General features: G+C 41.3%; 1 protein-coding gene across 1 annotated transcript; it reads left to right on the top strand.

The window, feature by feature from the left end:
• The first annotated feature begins 2,648 nt into the window (after positions 1-2,648).
• Positions 2,649-24,673, top strand: LOC140906121 (protein-glutamine gamma-glutamyltransferase 5). Its single transcript, XM_073329626.2, has 11 exons — positions 2,649-2,655; positions 3,856-4,035; positions 5,762-5,880; positions 6,983-7,111; positions 7,367-7,544; positions 8,821-8,953; positions 9,532-9,635; positions 9,747-9,989; positions 10,963-11,289; positions 12,297-12,457; positions 24,650-24,673. Exons 1-11 carry the CDS (start codon positions 2,649-2,651, stop codon positions 24,671-24,673), a joined length of 1,605 nt encoding a protein of 534 aa, XP_073185727.2.
• Positions 24,674-25,018: the final 345 nt, after the last annotated feature.

The following is a 25,018-nucleotide window of genomic DNA, read 5'->3' as shown; positions in this document are numbered from 1 at the left end:
TTATTGTAGAAAGTTAGGTTTCAGAGTAACAGCCGTGTTAGTCTGTATTCACAAAAAGAAAAGGAGTACTTGTGGCACCTTAGAGACTAACCAATTTATTTGAGCATGAGCTTTCGTGAGCTACAGCTCACTTCATCGGATGCATGCCGTGGAAACTGCAGCAGACTTTATATACACAGAGAATATGAAAAAATACCTCCTCCCACCCCACTGTCCTGCTGGTAATAGCTTATCTAAAGTGATTATCAGGTGGGCCATTTCCAGCACAAATCCAGGTTTTCTCACCCTCCACCCCCCCACACAAATTCACTCTCCTGCTGGTGATAGCCCATCCAAAGTGACAACTCTTTACACAATGTGTATGATAATAAAGTTGGGCCATTTCCTGCACAAATCCAGGTTCTCTCACCCCCTCACCCCCCTCCCAAAAAACCACACACACAAACTCACTCTCCTGCTGGTAATAGCTCATCCAAAGTGACCATTCTCCCTACAATGTGCATAATTAAGGTGGGCCATTTCCAGCACAAATCCAGGTTTTCTCACATCCCCCCCACCCCCATACACACACAAACTCACTCTCCTGCAATTGTCGCTCTCTATGGGAGGACAAACAGTGGTTGGGCCTTTGTTGAAACAATGATTGCATCCCTCTTTTCTGAGGGCTCTACAATAGATTCTGGTGGGCTAAATGTATATATGAGGGCTTTTTTTAGCTGCTATCAGTCTGTTTCCAGATCCTGTTATAGCACAGAAAGTATATTGATATGTCCAACAAGGTGCAAACTATGTTCAAAACTTAGGGGTGCATGTTGAATTTGCATTAAATGAGTCATCAGCCATTTATATCATTGACCATGAGGTGGTGTTGAATTGCCTACAGAACCTGCCAAGATTAAGCAGTGCTAATCTTCATTGACTTTCTTCTTTCCTTTTCTGAGAAATTAAAAACATAATGCTTTAAAGTCAATTAAAAACGGGTGTAAACGGGTGTCAGTGGATGATTACTGTAGATTACACCAGATTTTATTTTTGTCTCATTAACAGTTTTTATAAGAACCTTAGGTTGGTTTTCTTTGTTCTCAGCAAATGATTACTAAACATATTTTGTAAAAAAAATCAGCATGTAATTTACCATTTAAATGTAATTAAGGATATAGTCCAAAGAGGAAAAAAATCAAAATTTGTAGTTAGAAAATTATTTAGTTAGAAAGGTAATGTGACTACTTCAAGACTGCTCTGGTTTATTGCGACTATTCTGTTAAGATAAGCTTTTACAAAAGAGTGATATATGGAATCATTTTATTTTAAATAGTGCCACTAAAATATCTGTTAGACCTAGTTGAGTCATATTGCATAAATATTAAATGCATCATATCATTTAATGGGCAGGTGGGAGATTTGTGAAACATTCACAAACTAGCTTCCTTAATAGTGAATCTATTAAGTGTTTGAAGATATTTGACTAGTATAGCATGCAAACAAATACAAGTCTGTGCATCAATTGCAAAGTATCTGACAAGGGTGATCAATACTTGTGCTTACCTAACTTCCTTACCCTCCACCTATTGCTATGTGACAAAAGCCCTAGTATATCCGGTTTGGAGGGTGGAGCTTTGGCACTAGCTGCTCAGATATATATATTCAGCATTGAATATATGTATTTTATCACAAATATATGTAAGTGTTCAGTGTCACATACGTGAATCTGATGCTGAATATATGGACTAACCATAATTCTCCAGAACGCTTCTGGAGCTTTGTGAAAATCTAAATATTCTATTGGGCTTAAATATAGCTATATCAAAGTGAAGCCCTAGTTTTAACATATTCTCAATTTTTGCTCCTTGTCTTTGAATAGTGAGGGGTTCAGTTCTTTAAATTATACATGCATAATTTAAATACACACACACACACACACACACACACACACACACACACAGAGACATCTTTGAAGGAACAGTGTAGTTTCCAGGTAGAAACTTACTCTAATTTCTAAAAGCACTTATATTATGGTTTATGATAAGAAAGTTTCCACTTGGGTATATTGCACTCTGAGCCTCCACTCTGGCAAGTAATGCCACATAGTAGGCTGCTCCATGAGACTACATTCCACAGGAAATTTTTGATGTTATCTGGCTATACTGATTCACTCCAATTTCTGTGCAGTAAATTCTTTGTTATAAGTAAAGGTGGGCACAAAGTGTTCTCAATTTGTGTGACTTATATCACGACATGCTTTTCTATGCTCAGGAGGTTTACAGATTCATCATTGCACTGAAGTATCCCAGAGACCTGGGCCTCTGGAGACATCTATGCTATTGGCAAAGAACCAAAATTCCTCCCTGCCTTCAGCAGGACTCACTCTGGTTGGTAATGCTTGAAGTGAAAATTACTCTGAGATGTTTATGAGCATCAGTGAATGTGTGGGTGAGGCCTCACCCTAAACATGTTCTAGTTAATTGGCATTTTGTTGATGCAATATGCATAAGCATATTGTAGTTCTGAGTATAAATACTACTGACAGGAGATGAGGTTTACAATCACAGATTAACTCAACCAGATCTTGGGGTATAGCATCGAGCTTGCTAAGGAATAATTGGACTCGGTGCTAGTCTGCTTAAGAAACTGGTCTGTGTGCACGGAAAATGGAAGGTGAGTGCTTTGGAGCTTTGCTACCATGTGACTAACATCTGAAAGCAGGTGGCAGACAAGGCAAGCAGACTAATGAATCTGCCAGAAACATGGACAAAATGTGTGCATCCTACTGTGGAAATTCAAGCCGAGAGATCATTTTGTCATAAGAAGATAATATTTTCTGTAATAATTACTCTACCTTTGAACTCAGTTTTCCCTCCTTTAAAAAACAACAACAAAAAATAGCTCAGACCCTACAGATATCAAAAGTTATTTTTAAAGCTAGAGAATGATGGGAAATATGATGAGGGGATGATGTGATGGCCATTTCTGAGAGGAATGAAAAGGCAAATTAATTATTTTTACTTTCTGCTTTACATATAGTTTATTTTATAATGTTCTGTGTTCCCAGTGATTTAGAGCTAAATTCCCATTGACTGGAGAAAACCAATGGGAGGTACTAGAGTTGATTATCAGTGGCTCTCTTAGCTGACAGCAAGATACTAGCTTCCTTTAAAGAAGCAATTGTTAGATCATTACTCAAAAAATACTATCTGTTTATGCTGATTAACTCAAGTTATTACCCTATTTAGAATAACCTACTTTTACGGAGTTCACTGAGAAGGTTTTGGCAAGGCAGCTTAAATGGCATCTGGATTCCCCTGGTTTCCTTCTCCCCAATTAAATTGGGCTTATGCCTCAATGTGGTGTAGATGTGCTGGTTGTGTGTAGATTGTCAGTCTCCTCCAGGTGATAGATGAAGTTGACTTTGATACTGCTGACCATGAGTTACAGATTCATCTGCAGCCCCAGGAGGCTCTAGTCTTTTCTTACTGAGAGATGCTTTTGGTTGGGGTTGACAATAGCTGTAAGACTTTCCATAGAGTTCAGTTCTGCCATTTTCTTAGTTCAACATGTGATGCTTTTAGGAGCAGGGGTAGGCTCTGTGTAGCCCGCAAAGGGAATTAACTTCATATGGGCATATGCTCTATCTGCTTCTACTGACCAGTTCCTCAACCCTTTGAAGACTTGAAATATTTCTTGTTCTTTAACTAGCTCTTCAGAATGAAAATATATTGCTTTGATTAATTTCTATGCTCCCTATTTGTCTGTCATCTTTTTTCCCCTCCCGCAGGAAACCTTGGCAACAGCTGTTAAATAATGTGTCCTCAATGATATATTTTTTCTCATTGGGTTCATTCCTCTCTTTTCCTGCAGCTATTGCGTTGGGAGATGTCGACCTAAACTGTCCTTACAACTGCAAAAACCATAACACTCATTTCTTCGGCACTGACAAACAGATAGTAAGGAGAGGCCAGGCCTTCAACTTTTATGTGAATTTCCAAAACCGGGAATGGGATGACACCAGGGACACCATGTCCTTCACTGTGGAGACAGGTAATCACTTCCAAGCTGCATGATCTTCCCCCAGTCCTCTCCTGATAAATAGTCTTTCCCCATTCACCATCTGTGCCGATAGACATCTCCAAGCCTCCTTGTATTTCATATGGAGTTTTAATCTCCCCCCAACTGTGCTGTGCATTATTCACATAAATAAGAGACCTTATATCTTAGAAGCTTTACATTGCAAATGGCATTTCGACAAAATATGTGTCTGTTGAATCTGATTTGTCTATTTTTATTCAGACTTGTATTTTTCCTTTCCTGAAAAGGCATCAGACCCTGTGAGTCAAATGGGACAAAGTGCAACTTCTCTCTAGGCAAATGTATAGATCACACCTGCTGGAGCGCTTGCTACAAACCTCATCAAAAAAGGTGCATGAACATCACCCTGTTTCCACCAACCAATGCCTGTATTGGCCGCCACATTCTCAACATGCATGTCACATCTTGTGATCGCACATATGACCGGTGCCTAGGAGACTTTTACATCCTCTTTAATCCTTGGTGTGCTGGTAAGAAACCCATAGGAAATCTGTGGTTAGAGAAATGCTGGAGATATTTATTATTTTGCTTATAGAAGGTGTTTAAAATTAACAAAATTATAAGGAGCAGTTGGCTCAAGGGAGAGGGTGTTTGGGTCAGATAGTAAAAAATAGTCTCAGAAGAGATGGACTTGAGATGCGCAATTCAGGTTCAGATTTTGCATGTTCATTTTCTCTCCTGCAAGTCCTGGGATATCCCAATCTAGATTCTGAAGATTCCAAAATCCAGAGACATTTGGAGCTCATTTTTTCATTTGGTCATTTAATGCTATTAGTTTTAAAGTATAATGTTTCCCCCACCACCACCACTTCTACAGCAATTTCCATCAGAATATTAAAGCGCCTCATGATATCACTGGGAAGTAAATTAGTCTAAGCTGGGAGGCACTATTATCCAGTAGATAGAGCACAGGACAGGAGTCAGTAGGTTTGGGTAGGTTCCTGGATGTTACTACTGACTCTGTGGGTACATCTACACAACAATTAAACACCCCTGGCTAGCCCATGTCAGTTGACTCAGGCTCCTGGGGCTTGGCCATGCAGGGCTGTAAAATTGCTGTATAGACTTCAGGCTCAGACTGGATCCCAAGCTCTGGGACCCCACAATGAGGGAATGGTCCTAGATCCTGGGGTCCAGCCTGAGCCCGAATGACAACACAGCAATTTTTAACCCCAAAGCCCGAGCCCCATGAGCCCAAGTTAGCTGACATGGACCAGTCACATCCAGGCTGTGTAGACTTACCCTGTATGACCTTAAGTGAGTCAGTAAGTGCCAAGTATTAAAAAACAGTCTGTAATTTTGGGTGCCTCGGTTTTTAGGTGCCAAATTTAAATACACACTGTTTGAATTTCAGATGTGCTCAGTAACCTCAATGTCAGTGGAAGTCTGAGGTTCTCAGGACCTCTGAAATTCAGGCTGTACATATATAAAGTTGGGTGAGACCTGTTAAGGGAAAAATGATTTGACAAAAATCAAGCTTCTAAATATACAGTGAGTTATTAAACAATTTATCCAAAACCCCAGCAATGTTTCCAAGGAGATGACACACTTAAAAATGTTGCTCAAGTTTAAGTTAAAGACAGGAAAAAAAGCAGATTTGTAAAGAAAGAGAGAAGCGAAAGAGAAAGTGAGTGGTAGAGAGATTAGACTGATAGTTCTGTCTCTGCTTCTTTTCCAGATGACCCTGTGTATATGTACAATGAGGCCCACAGAAAAGAATATGTCCTGAATGAACAAGGAATGCTGTACCAGGGAGTTCACAAGCACATTACTTCTAGACCGTGGCACTTTGGACAGGTAAATATCACACTGTGAGACTTGTTCAGAACTTGTAAAACCCAACAATAATTCAAAAGATGACGTTGACAGAGCGTAGCCAGACTGATCTTGCCTTTCTGTAGCACTGGTGCAAGCCAAGATTTACATAAATATCTGGCATATTACAGAATTGTGTGAGTTTTTCTTGTGCCAATCCAGACCATGCTCCAGTCTCAATACTTTAACATACAGCTAAAAAAAAATCCACCATAAGATCACTAGAGCAGAGAGACCTGATAGCCCAGTGGTGAGGGGCCGGGCATTCACCGAGGAAACCCAGGCTCTGCCTGATTCAGAACCTGTGTCTCCCACATCACAGGGAGTGCCCTAACCACTGGGCTATATAGTCAATCAGTCAATCTCTGCTATTTGACCTGTTCCACTTTATATCAATATTCATTGGGTCAGGGAGAGAAAATGACTCCAAGGTCTGGAGGTTAATGCACTTACCTAGTATGTACGAGATCCAAGCTAAAGTCACTGCTTTGCACCATTCGGATCAAGGATTTGAACCTTTCACATCCCAGGTGCGATCCCTAAACATCTGGCTACTCTGGGTTGGTGACTCTCTCTCTCTGATTTTCACAAAACAAATTCAAAAGGAAATTTTCAAGGGTCTTAGTTTAAACCTGCTACAGAACGAGAAACATTTTGAAATCTCAAAAGTTTTCACAGGAGGGGAAAACCACTTCCCACCCAGCCCTAGTGAAGACTACAGGATAGACACTCATCTCTGGGGGAAAAGGTGAATTAACTTCACTTTGGCCCTACAGGGGTTGGGAAGGCTGTAGAGACTTCCCTGGAAGAAAGGGTGAGGTACCTTGTATTGAGCCTCTGAATGAAAGGTGGAAATGATCCCATTGGCCAAGCAAGGAGTTACCCTGGCATGTTCTAAAAGGAATTCTGTCCTTTCTGCCAGTAGATATGAGATACAATGCAAAGTCACGGGCACTGGCCTTTAGAAAAAGGGGTCTGTTCACAGGCATAAAGAGATGTCAGCTATACAAGGAAAACAAAAGGAAACATATCAAAGCCAGCATTCCATAGTGTCTGTAATAGCCGTCTTTCCTTGTGCACATAGTTTGAAGATGGCATTTTGGATATCTGCCTGAAACTCCTGGATATGGGTGCAAATTACCATCATGACTCTGACCGAGAAAGTAGTTGGCGCAATGATCCTGTGCATGTCAGCATGGTGGTAAACCACATGGTAAGTGAATGGTTAATCACATATGACCTCTGAATGCATCAGCAGCAGTGAGCTATGTTGTAGGAGAAGAGTGAAACACACAGGAACCACAGACACATATACCAGATATGGAGCTAAACAGGGAGGAATTTGACTAACCATGTAAATCAGAATTTCCACAGTTTCAGTAGCTCAGTACAGAATTTGTATCTTGGAAAAGTCTTAGGATGTAGAAAAGTTATCAGATATTTAGATTTATTGTTGTCTGTTTTCCAGATCTGTGGCCATAGCAATAACAGCATCATGAAGCTCCCACAAAACAATGATTACCTTCAGAGGGCTAAACCACTGTCATGGAATGGAAGTGTTCCCATCCTTCTGCAGTGGTATAAAGGCCGATGCAGGCCGGTCAGATATGGAGACTCTGCGTCTCTTGCATCAGTAATGTGCACAGGTATGCTAGCCTCCCCAAAGTTGGTGGGGAATGATATATCCACACCTGTCAAGGAAAACAAGCCTATAGCAAGCAGCTGACATGATCTGTATGTCACCAGAAAAAAAAAGTGGATCTATTTTTTGTTACCAAAATAAATTCACTGTAAAGTGGCTGACTAGGGTGAGATCCAGCTTTGTCTCAGCAGTGATCAGAGCAGGAAGAAAAACAGTACTCACCCTTCTGGCCCTGACTCCCGTCAGTACTATATGCTTCAGTGTTTGCTGAACATTTCCACCAGTGATAAAAGGCAGAGTAAGTACAGTGTACTGTATGTGGTAGCATATTCTTCTAGCACAAGCTTGGATGATGAATCAGAAGAACAAGCAGTGACAATTGCAATAAAATGCTTGATTGTATCTCTTCCTAAAATCTGGGAGCCAAAGCAATGAGCTGCAAAATACTATCCTTTCCTATGAAAAGAGAGGATATTTTAGTGAGCTAGCCCAGTGGTTCTCAAACTAGGGTCGCCGCTTGTTCAGGGAAAGCCCCGGGCAGGCCAGGCCAGTTTGTTTACCTGCCACATCTGCAGGTTTGGCCGATCGTGGCTCCCACTGGCCACGGTTCGCCGCTCCAGGCCAATGGGGGCTGTGGGAAGCAGCATGGGCCGAGGGATGTGCTGACCGCCCTTCCTGCAGCCCCCATTGGCCCGGAGCGGCGAACCGCAGCCAGTGGGAGCTGCAATCAGCCGAACCTGCGGACGCGGCAGGTAAACAAACCGGCCTAGCCCACCAGGGGCTTTCCCTGAACAAGTGGTGGCCCTAGTTTGAGAACCACTGTTATAAGTGATTACTTACTGAGGTAAATCAGTTTCTAAGTTGGTTGGTGGGGATGTTTTGTAACATAGTGCAATTGAATCTATGCTTCGTTTGCAATTAACGTTATGGAGGACTCTTGATGTTTTGTTAGTCAGACACCATTATTGTTGATCCTCCTAAAGGACCCAGGAAGAAAGCCTAACATCCTATTTCCTACTTCTAGGTCCCCCTTTGCTACTTTCCCAACAGCAGAATGAAGTCCCCTAGAGAAGCTGACTTTGCACCATTAGTGTTATGTGCACTCAGTATTTTTTGTTGGAGATTTTAGCTCAAACTATTTACATGGTATTTGTCAATTATAGGAGAAATTATCTGAAAAATAGGAAGGAAAGGAATTGGCTAACTTATTCCAGGGAAGCATTCTTTATAGGGACTTTTGAGTAAGTGTTCTGGACTCTGGAGCACTTTTTCCCTTACAGTGATGAGGTGTTTGGGAATCCCAAGCCGTGTTGTCACAAACTTCTATTCTCCTCAACGTGCTGAGAACCCCCTTGTTGTCAATGAACTTTTTGACTGTACTGGCAAAACCCTGCGTGGCAAAGACAGCCTTTGGTAAGTGTGAAATCAACAATGAGTGAATGCTATTACTGATGTACAAGAACTCACATAAGCCTGACCATGGGCCATTTCTTTGGTGTTGCAAGACTGTTGCAATAATTCAGTTTTGTGATGACACATTACAAGATATAATTATACACTAGTAGTACTTGCTTGATTGCTGAATCTACATAAGAATCAGATGCTCATAAAACATTCACCAAACTCATAAGTACTTAATACTACCTACGAATGAGGTCATCTATCTTGGAGTGGCTCCAAAAATACTGACTGCATCATGAAACACAAATCCATCAGGGATCAGGGCCATCATCTTCCATCATGATCACTTAGTTGATAATCTTTTCTTTGATAACTGGCTTCTTGAGGCTCCTTATCACTGGTGTAGAGCACTATGGCTGTAGTGTCTGGCCCCAATACAGCATGCACCCAGATCACTATCGCACACCAATGGTAGCTTTCATATTCCTACCCTACCCCTGTTCCTAGTCTGATTGGTCCAGCATTTTGACTTGTACCAAAGACTGGCCTCTGAAAGTTCTTTACAAAAACTGAACTTTTACATCCTACAGGAGCTACCACTGCTGGAATGAATCTTGGATGGCCCGCAGAGATCTAAATCAATGCTGTGGTGATTGGCAGTGTCTGGATCCAACACCCCTGGAGACTGGTAGAGGTAAATTAACCCTGTGGTTCTGTAGAAGTAATTACTGTCCTATTCTTCAGGTTGTATAGTAGCATGCTATGTTACATAATGTAGTAATATGGTTGACTTGATCTATGTTAGGTTCAATATGCTGTGGTCCTACTTCGGTCAGAAGCATCAAAGATGGAAATCTGGACTTGGACTATGACGGCCATCATATGTTCTCTCGGCTGAATGCAGGCTGTGTTGGCTGGCTTTCCCAAGGCTCTGTCTCAAAGACAAAACTATACTACGACATTTGGCCTTGTGGGCAATACATCAGCACCAAGTGCATTGGTAGTGACCTACGTGAGGATATCACCAGAGCTTACAAGTATGAATTAGGTATGGACCAAAGACTTTACCTGGATTCACAGGAATTTGAAATGCTGATCATAAGAAATATAAATAAACACATTCTGTTCATTGTGAAAGTTCTCTGTTTTAAAGTAAAACTTCTCCAGACTGATCTAGGTTTTGGAAAGAAACATTATTCCAAAGGCTTCTAAATATAATTGATTTTTTTAAAGATTGTGCTTAAAGTCATTCACTCCCACTATTTTCATTCATATTCTGGCCCTGCCTGTTCCTTAGTTGGGTAATAGAGATCAGGATGGGCTTTCTTAGGACCTCTGAAAGGCCCGAAATCATTCTTCAAGCAGGAGTTAACCTCTTCATTCTCACCTAGTGTACCAGAGATGTCAAGACACATAATTATTAATTAGCCCCCTCACATATCTAGTGTACTCTCATATTAATTTTTTTTGTCAGTGTAAGTTGCTACTGGGCTACATTCACCATCCAACATTAGTTAAGGGATTATACAGCACAACACTTACAGGAGTGTGAAATGGGTTGGAGCTAACTGTAAAAATGAAACCCCTGGATGACTATGTCTGAGGGACAACAGGAGCATGGTTAAGAAGCTGGACATTTATGAGAGTGTCTTCATATGGCTATCTCTAGTGTTTAGAAAGATATATGTAATGTGGTCTATTGTACACATTGGGGTCCTTGTACAGCTGGTTCTGAGACTTATGCTGAATACCTGTTTTATTATTTATTTACTCTACAGATATAAAATAAGGTAACAAACTGCAGCTAAGCATGTTTTCCTAGTGATTTCGTTTCAGCATTCCTGTCTCCTTGAACAGGATAGGAGGTGCATTTTCTTTACGTTCTAGTTCTACACTTGACTGTACCAGGTTAGCTCTAAGGAGAGGAGAGAAGAAGAAGGAATTTAATCACTTTTGGGGCTGAGAGAGTTATGATCTCTTGCATCTCCAACAGGTTAAATGTCCCATATCTTCTTCAACAGGTTCTCTGAAAGACAAAGAAGCATTTTACAGAGCTTATAGAAAAATTCATTCTGGATACTGTAATGCTCCCAATTCAGATATAGACAGGGAGGTAGCATCTCTCCGAAACCCATTCCTGAGTGATGCTGGTATTGCTATGAGGCTTAAGATGGCTAATTGTCCTGTATATGGCCAAGATGTCTGTCTGCAATGGGTGCTTGAAAACTTACGTAAGGAGCCCAAGAACTTGAATTTCAACTTGTGTGCTCAGGTGATGACATGCAATGGATGTCCATTGGATCAGTTCTGGAAGGACAATATGAATGTCATTCTGGGTCCAAGGGAAGGTAAGAAACATTGGAGCTATCTAATTCACTCTTGTTGGTCCAAAGTCAGCACTATCCTCAGGAGATAGGTGAATACTTGTGATCAGGATTAGTCGGAGGCCTTTTAACAGCCATAGGAGATTAAATTAATGGGGCTCTACATCCTTTAATATTGATAGTTGGATTGCTTTTGGATTGATCCTCCGAAGATCAGCAAATTCACTGCATGGCTTGTATGCTTCTGGGTGGGTCGTAGGCCCTGCATGGTATTTGGATTCATTTTTACCAGAGCAAAATTCCAAAGGTTAGGGATATTGGTGAGCATACAGAAGTTCATTACCATTAAATCTTCTGGTCTGGGTTTTAACTAAGGAACAGTTTTATGTTAAATACACTGATGTAGCTACAGTTCTCTGAAAGCTGTGATATCAGCCAAAGGTTTGAGGAAAACTGTATATATCTTTGACTAGAGGAGATTATGATATCTCTCAAGTGAAATGGGATCCCAGGCCTTGAACATTCCAAGCATTACTACCAGATAAGCCACAGAATAAAGAAAACAGGAGGGATGTCACATCACAAACACTTAGCTTGTGATTAATAATATTTTTCTTTCCAGAAACAACAAGCTCTCTCCATATACCATATGAATATCAAACCATCACTTCCTTAGTGTTTGGGTTCATTTTTACTAAATTTAAATTCTTGAGATTGGGATATCACTGAGGATTAGGAAACACAGCACAATGAAATCTTCTGCTTTGAAGTTTTAATTAAGGAGGAACTTCTTGGTGAATGCAATGATATACTTAAAGATCCTTGAAACTGGCCACAGTGTTAAGGATAGTAATGCATCTCCTTTAACCAGCAGATGTCATGTCCACACTCAAAGACAATGGGATATCATGACATTCAGCAAACTACTGTTAACCTGTACGGTTTAGTGCCAGTCAAATTACAGGATGGAAATGGCAGGAGATATCAGCTGAGAGAAACAGATTAGTGATAACAATAATTTTACTTTGCAGTGAAAACAATCCCACTACACATACCATTTGACCAATATGGGTCTCACCTCTCTGACTACAACATTATGAGAGTGGTAGCTGTCTCAGAACCAGAATGTGGTGGTGAAGTCCTGATGGTGAACAGAGATATTGTGATTAACAAGCCTCCTCTTGATATTAAGGTAAAGCACATCCCTTAGTTGCTCCACATACACAAGAGACACCCATTGGTCTAAGAAACTCTTTCTCACACTCACACGCACAGGGCTATTCCTAGATCACTGTGCGTGGTTGCAGTGCTGAAAAATTCTGAAGCAACAGAACTCTCTTTATTTTTCATTTTACCAGTGAAGAATTTGATTTTGAATCTAATAACAATTGACCCCATCTCAAAGGAGAGATGTCAGCCAACTTTAAACCAGGAAGGGATTTTTAGCTGAATAACCCTCCCTTTTAAATCTCCATTTATTTCCTTATTTATATTTCAGCTTTTTTAAAATCCTAGGCTAGTCTAAATGCTATTTTTTGGAGGGATGCAAGAACATAAGAACAGCCATACTGGATCAGACCAATGATCCATCTATCCCAGTATCCTGTCTCCGACAGTGGGCAATACCAGAGCTTCAGGGTACATTACAGGGCAATTCTGGAGAGAACCACTCCAGTTTTCCCCTTCCAGCTTCTGGTAGTCAGAGGTTTAGGGTTGCCCCAAGCATGAGGTTGCATCCATGACCACATTGGCTAATAGCCATTGATGGACCTATCCTCCATGAACTCATCTAAATTTTTTTTAACCCAGTTATATTTTTGGAATTCACAGCACCTTATGGCAATGAGTTCCACAGGTTAATTATATGTTGTGTGAAAAAGTAGTTCCTCTTATTTCTCTTAATCCTGATGCCTGTTAATTTCATTGGGTGAGCTCTGGTTTTTGTATTGTCAGAAAGAGTAAATTACATGTCTCTTCATTTTTTCCACACCATTCATGATGACCTCTCATAGCCCCCCCTTATCTGTCCCTTTTTCTAAGCTGAGCAGCCCTAATCTTTTTAGCTCTCCTCATATGGAAGCTGGTTCATAAGAGAGTTCCTGTGTCTTTCCTCAGTTTCTAGGTAAACCTAGGGTGCATGCTACGTGCACTGCAGAAATCTCCTTCTGCAATCCCCTCCAGGAGGACCTGAGGAACTGTGTACTGAGCCTGGAAGGTTGTGGACTGTTCAAAGACCCAAAGACTATTGAGTAAGTTCAACAAATATTTAAACAGAATTCATGGGTTGAATATGCCATTGGAAGATTTCAGTTGTTCTATTGCTGAATAGGACTTTGTCTCTCCACCAGTCCATGCCTCTGTTGTGAGACTGCATTGCGAGTCTAGTTTCCCTTGCAAATGGTAGAGCATTTAGTGCTGGGAGGATATGCATATTCTTTCATTTTTTAAAGAAATAAGTTAAAAATAGTTAAGAGCTACTGTCTGTTGGAGAAAACACATTATTTCCTTTGTGCAAAATGCTAATTGGGTACTCATATGTTAGGCGGAGCCTCTATTAGTGGGGAGAGTACAATAATCCCTTTGAATCTGTGAAGAGGATCTCCCTAAATGTACATTGCTAAACAGTCACTATACCCAACATTCTTTTTCTGTAACCTCCAATTCATTCAAAATTGGAAAAAGGCAGTCTCAGTCACCAGGGTACCTTATAAGCCCATAACTTCTTCACTGGGGAAGGGTGGCACTTAGTACATGCAGTTTGCCATCTTACCCCAAAAGGAGTTTAGCAACTGGTTAGTATCCATTGCTATTTCTGGTTGTGAAGAAAAATTGACAAAGTTTGGGACTATTTCGTCTTGAAAGAAAACTATTAAGGTGCATTCTCATTGAAGTATATACAGCTAATCTAATAAAGCTCAATGAACTTGAGGTAGTCAGACAGACCAGAAATAGAAGACCTAAAGTGAGTTAGGGTGGAATATGCTATCTTTACAAAGAATTCAAGGGGCATGTATTTCTCAGAATGTGGTGAGTAGGTGGAATTGGCTTCCAATTATGGTGCTGAAGTGAAAAAGTACAAAGCATTGTTGAAACAAATTTTGGATGACTCTATGGGATTAATAAAAGGGTGCTGGTAAATACTGTTGGTGGGAGTATAATAACCTTCCCCTGAATAAGGAGGAAAACTCATGTCATGTTATCACAATACGATTTTTTTTTGCCTCCCTCCTCTGGCACAAAATTTTATAAGATAGATGACATATGGCAGAGTTGTCACAAAAACAGATCAAACATAACAGGTGTATAGCCAGTTTCTACTGCTGCATAAGTATAAGCTATATATGAGACAAAAAATACTTTCCTTTCTATCTCCTCATTCAGTCTGGGAACACTGGCTGCTAATCACCAGGCACGAACCATAGTGGAGTTTACACCTTACAGGGAAGGCTGTCACCGGCTCCTGGCCAACTTCAGATGTCACAAGTTTGGCTACTGCAAAGGATATGCCAATGCTGATGTGGAAAGTTCTGCCCCCCAGGTCGTGTGTGGCTCTGGCCCCCAGGTCGTGTGTGGCTCTGGCCCCCAGGTCGTGTGCGGCTCTTCCCCCCAGGTCGTGTGTGGCTCTTCCCCCCAGGTCGTGTGCGGCTCTTCCCCCCAGGTCGTGTGTGGCTCCGACCCCCAGCCTGCGTGCGACTATGTGTGCATCCCTGTGTGCAACTCTGGGTATGGCCCTGCGGGTGACTCTGGGGGCCCCCTCGTATATGATTATGTGTGCCTCCCTGTCGGCCATCCCATGTGTGAGTCTGTGTACCGTGCTGCGGCTGCCAGTGCCCCCTACTCCATGAGTGACAGTGTGTCCCGCTCTGTGTGTGACAATGTGTCTCGCCTCTTGGGCGTCCCAGTCTCTTTTTCTATGAGTGACCCCAGGTCTGCTCCAGCATCCCACCCCATGTCTGCCCCAGTGGTTCAAGGCATGCGTGGCTCTCTTCCCACTCCAGCATCCTACCCCGTGTGTGCCCCAGTGGTTCAAGGCATGAATAGCTCTATGCCCAATCCCCCATCCTATGCTATGAGTCTCCAAATGCCTCCAGCTATGGGTGGCTCTGTGCCCGCTCCACCATCCTATGCCATGAGTCTCCAAATGCCATCCGCTGTGTGTAGCTCTGTGTGCACTCCATCGTCCTACTCCACAAGTGTCCCAATGACTGAAGCTGCATGTGGCTCGATGCCCACTCCAGTGTCCCACCCCACATGTGGCCCAGTGTCTCAATCTGTGTCTGGCTCTGAGTGCGCCCCCGTGTCTCGCTTTGCATCCCAATCTGTGAGCCCCCCAGCGACCAGCTCTGCGTGCGCCCCAGTGTCTCGCTTTGCGGCCCGCTCTGTGTGCGCCCCAGTGTCTCGCCCCATGGCCCGCTCTGTGAGCATCCCAACGGCCCGCTCTGTGTGTGGCTCCAAGTGGGGTCCTTCATGCAACTCCGTGCCCCGCTCTGCGAGGGGCTTGGCCTCCCATTCCGTGTGGAACGCCACATGGGTCCCTGCATCCTACTCGGCACGGAACTCCACATTGCGCTCTGCATATGGTACTCTGCCTCGTACTGAGCCTCAGTCTACATATGGCAACCTGTCCCGCTCTGTGCCCCTCTCTGCCTATGGCTCTCTGTGCCGCTCTGATGCTAACTCTACATATGGCACCCGCTCCTGCCCTGGCCCCCTCTCTACATATGGCACTCTCTCTCGCCCTGCCCCCCACTCTACATATGACACACTGTCCCACTCAGCACCCCGCTCTAAATATAACACTCTGTCCCGCTCTGCCTGGGCTCTCACAAGGGCGCGCTAAGCTGTTCTGAATGCAAATACATATAATCAAAAATAGACAAACGTAACTAAATGAAGTTATGCAGGAAGATATTTTGAAGTGGTAATTGCATTCTTACAGTGAGAGGAATAGACAAGATAATAAAGAACAGGATTTGTGGTTCTGGCCATTTATACACACATCTGAGATGTGTCAGGAAGCAGCGTGCACCCAGCAACAGAGAAGTGCATTAGATACTGTGTTTGTACCACCTGGAATATGATACTTTCTTTATGACAAATGAGCATGCGCCCAGTCAAGACCACTGGGTCTCATAATCACACAGCTCAGAATCCTCATCAGCCAATCAGGTTGCTTTCTCAGTCTAATGACTTTATAAACGACATCCTGTCTCCCATTGATTTCTCAACAGTATGCACTGCTCATTTAGTTATGGGTCCTGCTGAGCTTCGCTGCTCACACCAGATTTCAATCTCTTTCTCCATAAAGTGTATCAACCTTAAGATTATTTAAGCAGATGTACCTGTGGTAGTATATCAGTAACAGAGACTGCCACCTCTTTTAAGTCTTGCTTAAGAGATATTGGACCCTTAGTTGCTGACATTAATATGTCACAAGTCAGCTTTAAATGCTGCCATCCTGCCTTGTTTATCAGGCAATTAGAATTGTGGAGGTCACAAGCAAACCCTCTCTGCCAAATTTGCCCGTGCTTCAGATAAACTCAGGTTAAAAGAGTTACTGTAGGGATATATTTGGATTCATAAGACTGGCCATATTCCATTCCCAGTGTCAAAAATCCAGTGAGTCTAATTATAGAGGCTGCAAAATTTAGTGAGCAATTTTAACTGCTTTGGTCTTTGCAAGTGACCACATGGTTTTTTGTACAGTATATTATTGTATGGTCCTTTTTGTATATATTCTGGGTGTTCAGGCCTATGGGAAAATGTCCAGTTCTAGGCCCACATCATGGATTTCATGAGTACAGACTAAAGCATTATTGTTAAGACATTTCTGACACAGTGTGTGGATTGGGGAAAGAAAACAGTGCCCCTGAAAAATTGAGGAGATCGTAACTACCTGAATCTCTCATTTCAGCACAGATCTCCTCCCACAGTTTTGGGGACTCTAAGGCTTATTATTATTAGGATGAAACTCCTCCAAGGCCTACTGTGACATCTCCATTTATCTTCCTCTTAGCAAATCGTTGGATTAGCTGAGGCACCTCCCACCTTCCATCTTTTCCTCCTTGATGGTACAGCATGGAATATGTCCCATTTCTTTGCTAGGGATTTGGGATCAAACAGTTTTGTTAGTGCCACAGATGCTAGAGCACCCATTATGTTATGAAGCCCACCTCTCCATGTGTCATGAAGAGATTTCAGTTGTACCATGGGAATCTGAGAAATTGTACCATAAATCCCTGTATATGAAAAGGGTAAAGTATTTCTATGTCATGGATATGGTACTGAGTGGAAAAGCTTATTTTGTGTTTGCCAGGGGAAAAAAAGAGACCATTGCCTGGATATTGTATTGTGGTGGGAATGATTCCATTGTCTCCATTGGCTTTTTTACTGGATTTTTTTCTCATGATGGACTATAAAAATACAAGTTAAAAACCAACAACTGGTAATTGTCTTTCTTTTCAGAGTTTTTCAAAGGGGGGAGGAAGAACTCTGCAGAGACTTTGGACTGTGGAGTCTTTTTTATCCCTTACAGCACCTGCCACAATCCTTCTCTATTCCATTTCTTTCTCTAATCTTCTCTCCCAATTTGAACTCATGTCTCCTGAATAAAAGATCCTAATTTCCTATCACTGGAGGCTCCAGCCCTCACCATCCCTGCATTACCCAATCTGGCCTCAGTTTAAAATGAATAGCTTCTTACATGGGCAATTAAATCAAATCCTATCTTCACAGTAAATGTCTCCACCCAGCCACTACGCTAATTCCTTTCTGCCTCCACGGTCTTCAAGTGCCATGATCAACATGTCACTACTGGAAGAAAGACTGGCTGAAAACAAAAAGAGGGATTTAAAGGATACCAGCACTGTGTACTTAAGGTGGAACAATTCTTAAGGAAGTACGTTTAAAAACATGTGACAGCTACATCATTATCTGACATGACTTCCATAACAACCAGTTATGATCCTGTGAACAGATGATTTGAACAGATGATTTGAACTCAAATGAGGGATAAGTACCATGAATTGAAATCTTTTTAAGAAACAAAGTTGCTCTTTCCTTGATGTCCATACCAATAAAGATAAAGTAATACAATTAAAATAAAACAGTTTTTTTAATGTTCTAATTATGTTTTAAAAGATTTCAACACAGTGACAATTAATATGTAAGAAAAGGAGAAACATTAAACTGTTAAGTAGTAGTAAAATAGTAAGCTTTGAGATAGCTATAAAAGCTGCTTGGTAAACACAATTAATCAGCTTTGCATGCCTCTACTCATGTAGTCATATTAGGGTATGTAAAACTCTCCAATTCACAAATATTTATATTTATGAATATAGTTTCCCTCTGCAACCGCCATGGTTATTCCGGTTTGAACAGCCACCTGCTGAACAGATGTTCCTGATTAAGCACTGTCCACCTCAATCCTCATTGTCCATTAAGATATCTAGAAACATTATTTTTCATCACAATTTAATTATAGAATATTTTATTCCAGGCTTTACCCAGCCAGAAACTATGCAACCCCACTTGAAATGAGTTGTAAGGAAATCTGATATAATACAGATACTGTTAACTGCTGTGTTCCTATTGCACTAGAATTTCCAGTTTGGTACACTGTGCCTGCTGAGGAGGCAGACCCAGAAGTCTGGAGCGTTTATGCAAATAAGACAATGACCTCATTTTCATAATTTAATTTAAAAAAAAGAACAGGAGTACTTGTGGCTCCTTAGAGACGAACAAATTTATTAGAGCATAAGCTTTTGTGGGCTACAGCCCACTTCATTGGATGCATAGAATGGAACATATAGTAAAAAGATATATATATATATATATACATACAGAGAAGGTGGAAGTTGCCATACAAACTGTAAGAGGCCAATTAATTAAGATGAGCTATTATCAGCAGGAAAATAAAACTTTTGTAGTGATAATCAAGATGGCCCATTTAGACAGTTGATGAGAAGGTGTGAGGATACTTAACTTAGGGAAATAGATTCAATATGTGTAATGACCCAGCCACTCCCAAGTCTCTATTCAAACCCAAGTTAATGGTATCTAGTTTGCATATTAATTCAAGCTCAGCAGTTTCTCATTGGAGTCTGTTTTTGGAGCTTTTCTGTTGCAAAATTGCCACCCTTAAATCTTTTACTTAGTGGCCACAGAGGTTAAAGTGTTCTCCTACCTGTTTTTGAATGTTATGATTCCTGATGTCAGATTTGTGTCCATTTATTCTTATGCGTAGAGACTGTCTGGTTTGGCCAATGTACATGGCAGAGGGGCATTGCTGGCACATGATGACATATATCACATTGGTAGATGTGCAGGTGAACGAGCCCCTGATGGCGTGGCTAATGTGATTAGGTCCTATGATGGTGTCACTTGAATAAATATGTGGACAGAGTTGGCATCGGGCTTTGTTGCAAGGATAGATTCCTGGGTTAGTGTTTTTGTTGTGTGGTTGCTGAAGAGTATTTGCTTCAGGTTGGGGGTGGGAGGCTGTCTGTAAGAGAGGACTGGTCTGTGTCCCGATATCTGTGAGAGTGCGGAATCATTTTTCAGGATAGGTTGCAAATCTTTGATGATGCGCTGGAGAGGTTTTAGTTGGGGGCTGAAGGTGACAGCTAGTGGCATTCTGTTATTTTCTTTGTTGGGCCTGTCCTGTAGTAGGTGACTTCTGGGTACTCTTCTGGCTCTGTCAATCTGTTTTTTCTCTTCAGCAGGTGGGTATTGTAGTTTTAAGAATGCTTGATAGAGATCTTGTAGGTGTTTGTTTCTGTCTGAGGGATTGGAGCAAATGCAGTTGTATCTTAGAGCTTGGCTGTAGACAATGGATCTGTGGTGTGTCCTGGATGGAAGCTGGAGGCATGTAGGTAAGTATAGCGATCAGTAGGTTTCCAGTATAGGGTGGTGTTTATGTGACCATCGCTTATTAGCACAGTAGTGTCCAGGAAATGGACGGCTTGTATGGATTGGTCTAGGCTGAGGTTGATGGTGGGATGGAAATTGTTGAAATCATGGTGGAATTCCTCAAGGGCTTCTTTTCCATGGGTCCAGATGATGAAGATGTCATCAATGTAGCGCAAGTAGAGTAGGGGCGTAAGGGGATGAGAGCTAAGGAAGCGTTGTTCTAAGTCAGCCATAAAAATGTTGGCATGCTGTGGGGCCCTGCGGGTACCCATAGCAGTTCCGCTGACTTGAAGGTATATATTGTCCCCAAATGTGAAATAGTTGTGGGTGAGGACAAAGTCACAAAGGTCAGCCACCAGGTTTGCTGTGACATTATCGGGGATACTGTTCCTGATAGCTTGTAGTCTATCTTTGTGTGGAATGTTGGTGTAGGGGGCTTCTACATCCATAGTGGCCAGGATGGTGTTTTCTGGAAGATCACCGATGGATTCTAGTTTCCTCAGGAAGTCAGTGGTGTCTCAAAGATAGCTGGGAGTGCTGGTAGCATAGGGCCTGAGGAGAGAGTCCATATAGCCAGACAATGCTGCTGTTAGGGTGCCAATGCCTGAGATGATGGGGCGTCCAGGATTTCCAGGTTTATGGATCTTGGGTGTCAAATAAAATACCCCTGGTCATGGTTCTAGGCACAGATCTGTTCCTGTGCTTTTTCAGCATCACTTCATTTGCATCAATAATTCTTCCCAAATATTCCCCCTTGACTTCCCCTTCACCCCACCTCCCTTTCATTGGTTGTCTCTCCACCTGAAATTTCCTCATGTGCATCCCTCAAATTTCCACATCCCATATACGGTTTTCTCTACTTGCCTCTCTCCCTTGACTTTCTCCCTGGATCCCCAACAATGCACTCCCTGATCTTAGACACCCTGCCTAAAGTGTGGTTCCCAACCCACGTATTGTCACTGAGACACAACTAGAGTAACTGCCTATGTAGTGCCACTCCATCCATCACACTTTGCCACATGTTTTGTGGCTGGGACCATGTTAGGGGCTATGTTCTCGGCAGGTACTCTATGGTTAGAACCCTGGAGGACTGCTAGGACTTTTTAAGATTCTCCGTGGTTCAAATCGTAGAGAAGAAGCCTAGATTGCCTCTGCCACACAGCTCCCAAAGAGAATGAGAGACAGAATCTGCAGCTAATGGGGATGGAAGTCTCCTGGTGATGAAGGAGACGCAACCACTCAGGCAGAGCTTCATCCATTATGGGTAAAGCCCAGAGGGTTTTCTGCAAATGCGAAGTAATAAAAAATAATAAGAGAACCAATTTATACTATGAAATAAAATAAAACAAAACAAAAATCTCTGGCACAATGCCACTCAGATTTTGCCTGGCCACCCCTCCATCATCATGGAGGTGTGGCTGAGCCAAATTTGAGTGAGTAGAGCTGCGACACCCCTCTATACTCCATGTTGCAACACACAGAGTGAGGAGCCTGGCCCACATTCAACCCTCTATGAGCAGCTGGTGGTGGTTGAATGTGGGCAAGCTTGCTTTCTACTCCCTCCCCTTGGGGTCTCCCATTCCTACAGGCAGGAAACCTGAGGGCTTCCCACCCTGCAGAAGGGATAAAATAAAATAAAACAAAATTCCTCCCAAAATACAAGAAAAGTTTGTGTGTGTGTGTGTATAAAGAATTTCACTGGGTTCTAAGTATGGGCCACCATGTGCAGGGAAAAGTTCAGAATTTGAAATGTCACCTTTCAATCATATATCCTCCTAAGGTCCCCAGCTGTGTTGATCGGATATCTTCTGTCTTGGTGACATGCCAGGTGAGAGCTGGTTCAAAAAACCCATAATATTTCATACACCCCTTTTTTTGGTTGAAATTCAGAAGAAAAAAATGTCAAGATGTTTCCAATTTTGATTTTTTTTTCCAGGCAGCTCTACTGCATCTTGTGGAACAACTATTTACAAAATTAACATTAATCTCTTCTGTGAGCCAACCATGCTTCTAGTCTGGAAGCTAAGGGTCATCTGAGCAAGACAACTGTTTTATTTGTCAGAAATCAGACAAGGAAAATCAGTCATGTACAAATAAGTTTTAGTCCTTCAGGACTTTGTTTCCACTCAACGGCAACTCAGGTGCTCTTTCATTTTATTTTTTCAAGTTTAAGCACATTTACTTGATTCTTGGGTATGTGAAGGTGGGAAATAAAGATAATTTTCCCATAAAACTTTTAGTTTACAAATTTCTGCTATATATTTTTATATTGCTTGTCAGAACAAATAGTAGTATCTGAGCTTCCCCCAATATAAAATTAAAATAGGGCTGCAATTTATTTTACAGTAGAGAAAATGAACTATTATGTCTGATACTTCTGATTCAGTTCTTAACGGCACACAGCACATTTGTGAATTAAGTCATTTTTTTAAAGAAAGGGAGAGGATATAAAAATCGAACAGCAGGTTGACTGTTTCACATCTTAAATGCTTTGGGCTTGGACTTCCTATGACACTTATCAGTGACACACCATAAAAAGCAATGTGTCTGAGTGAAATGTCATTTATTTTTTATATATTCCATTACATGGAAAAATATTGAATTTTGTAATTTGATGAACCAATATCCTACTGAGTATTAGTTATAGAGTCAAATAAAATGCAATATTTTGTGTTAGGTGGGAAGATTAAATTACTGAAACACTGTATGTTTTATTTAATGTTGTTAAAATATTTTGGACCTCATACTATGAAATAGAAGTGTATAACAAATTAAATGAAAATACACTGACCCTAGGAAAAGATGCAGAAAGAAAATATTCAGATTGCAAAATACTATTTGCATTTCTTTTTTCTTTTTTACTATGCTTTTTTTTCACTATGCTGTGTTATTTATTGTATATTATTCTTCACATAAGTCAACACCACTTTACCTAGATAACTATTTTAATTCTAATTGCATCTGTGGTTATTTTAAAGAGTCCAAATAAACAACACTATATTGACACTCCTGCTTTGAGAAAAATACTTCAACTAGATAGTAGGTTCTCATGTAGACATGTGTTTCAGGTCCTTTCCTCTTCACTGATTTCTTCCACTATTTTAGCTATGCGGAATTCATTCCATATCTACTGACATATTTTTGGATGTGTATTCTGAACGACAGTGTTAAGTTCTAAGACTTTTTAACTGCCAGCAAACTAGATTGTCATAGTACAAATAAATATTTGCATATAGGGTAACATGCAGATCCTTTGCATAAAGCCAAAGGGAAAGTTTTGTGCATGGCTGATGAATAATCCTCACCCATCCCAAAGATTGGGCATGGTGCACATGCACAGCTGGGTGGGGGCTACTGCGACAGCCAATTGGGTATTGTAGCAACCACAATCCACCACGATCTCCATTTGGACTTTGCCACCACTGGATCCATAGAGTCCATGAACAAACTGGCCACACCTCACTATCTTCCCAACCACACACCAGCTCTCCCTGCTTTGCACTCCTGAGGACTGATGACAACTCAGTGGAATTATTAGGCATGTGGTGCTTCCCATGTATAATAATCTGCACATTTAACCCTCCCACCATACAGCAGAGTTGGGGCAGTTCTACTGCATTTGGGTTCTTGACGGCCTGCCTCAAGGCTTTTGTACATAAAGCTGCAGAGTCAGATATTTCCTCCATAATATTACATAAATTGGCTTTGGATGGTCTTTAGACTCTCTGATAATGAGTGAAGTAGCTATTAATAGGTGCTTGTCTGTTTTAGCTATGCCTACAGGGCCCATCACCTATAATCAATCTAAATGATGTGCATCCATTCAAAAACATTTGCATTAGTCACACACCTGAATTATTATCATGAAATAATATTTAGAAACCATTTCTCATCATGATACATGGGAAAGTATTTAGCTATCTTAATGATGTTAAATTACTTCATCCTATTTGGAATTTCTTTCTTTCTTTCTTTCTTTCTTTCTTTCTTTCTTTCTTTCTTTCTTTCTTTCTTTCTTTCTTTCTTTCTTTCTTTCTTTCTTTCTCCTCATTTATGAGGTTATTTCGTATTTCAGTCACTTTTCATTGTTTCCTTTTGTATGAATTCCAAGTCATCAGGCTGTAGAAAAGTAAGTCCAAAATTCTATACAGCGTCTCTAAATCTGTTATGGATAGTGAAATGTTTATATTCTAGTGAGATGCACTGATGAAGATTCCCCCACAGTATATTCAGGGACCTACACTATATTCAGCTTTTGCTAATACATCTTACTCGTTATCTGTAGCTGGTTCTGGAACTTTACACAGTTCTAACAAAGCATCTTATCCCTGACCTGCACCAGCCACTGCCATTCCAATCTTGATTCTCTGCTGAGCATAGCTTGATCTGGTCCTCTCTTTAATGTTTTGCATAGCTTCTAATTTTCTTTAGAGGCCTTTTTTTTTTTTTTGGTCTTGATCCTCTTTTTATGCAGGTGGAACAGTTAGAATATAATTAGCTGGAAGCTTTTCACATGTAAATATTACCAAAGTTACTACAGCAGCTTTCACTGGGCATTTTGGAGCCTGTAATAAGGAAAGCTTATGCATAAAGATTATAGGGTGGAGAGAATACCCAGGCCTTTATATACTCCTTGTTTCTTTCCTTTGAGCAATTTCAGTCTATTATAAAAAAGCGTGAGTCATTAAGCTCCTGACTGCACAACATAAGACCATTACTGTCAATGTAGATTGGGCGGAGGGGCAAAAAGCAAGGCACCTTCCCTTGACAGGTGATTTAAAATAATCTGGAAGTTTTAGCCATTGAAACAATGACCAACCTTAAATGTGATTTATACAATAGA

The sequence above is a fragment of the Lepidochelys kempii genome, chromosome 2 (assembly GCF_965140285.1).
Source record: "Lepidochelys kempii isolate rLepKem1 chromosome 2, rLepKem1.hap1, whole genome shotgun sequence".
Classification (NCBI taxonomy): Eukaryota; Metazoa; Chordata; order Testudines; family Cheloniidae; genus Lepidochelys; species Lepidochelys kempii.
Note: the sequence above shows the minus strand (reverse complement) of the source record. Positions and strands in the feature narration are given on the sequence as shown.

Coding starts and splice junctions, on each gene's coding strand:
- LOC140906121 (XM_073329626.2), top strand. Junction 9,990..10,962: donor AGCTTACAAGTATGAATTAG/GTATGGACCAAA, acceptor CTTCTTCAACAG/GTTCTCTGAAAGACAAAGAA. Junction 12,458..24,649: donor AGCCTCCTCTTGATATTAAG/GTAAAGCACATC, acceptor CTTTTTATGCAG/GTGGAACAGTTAGAATATAA.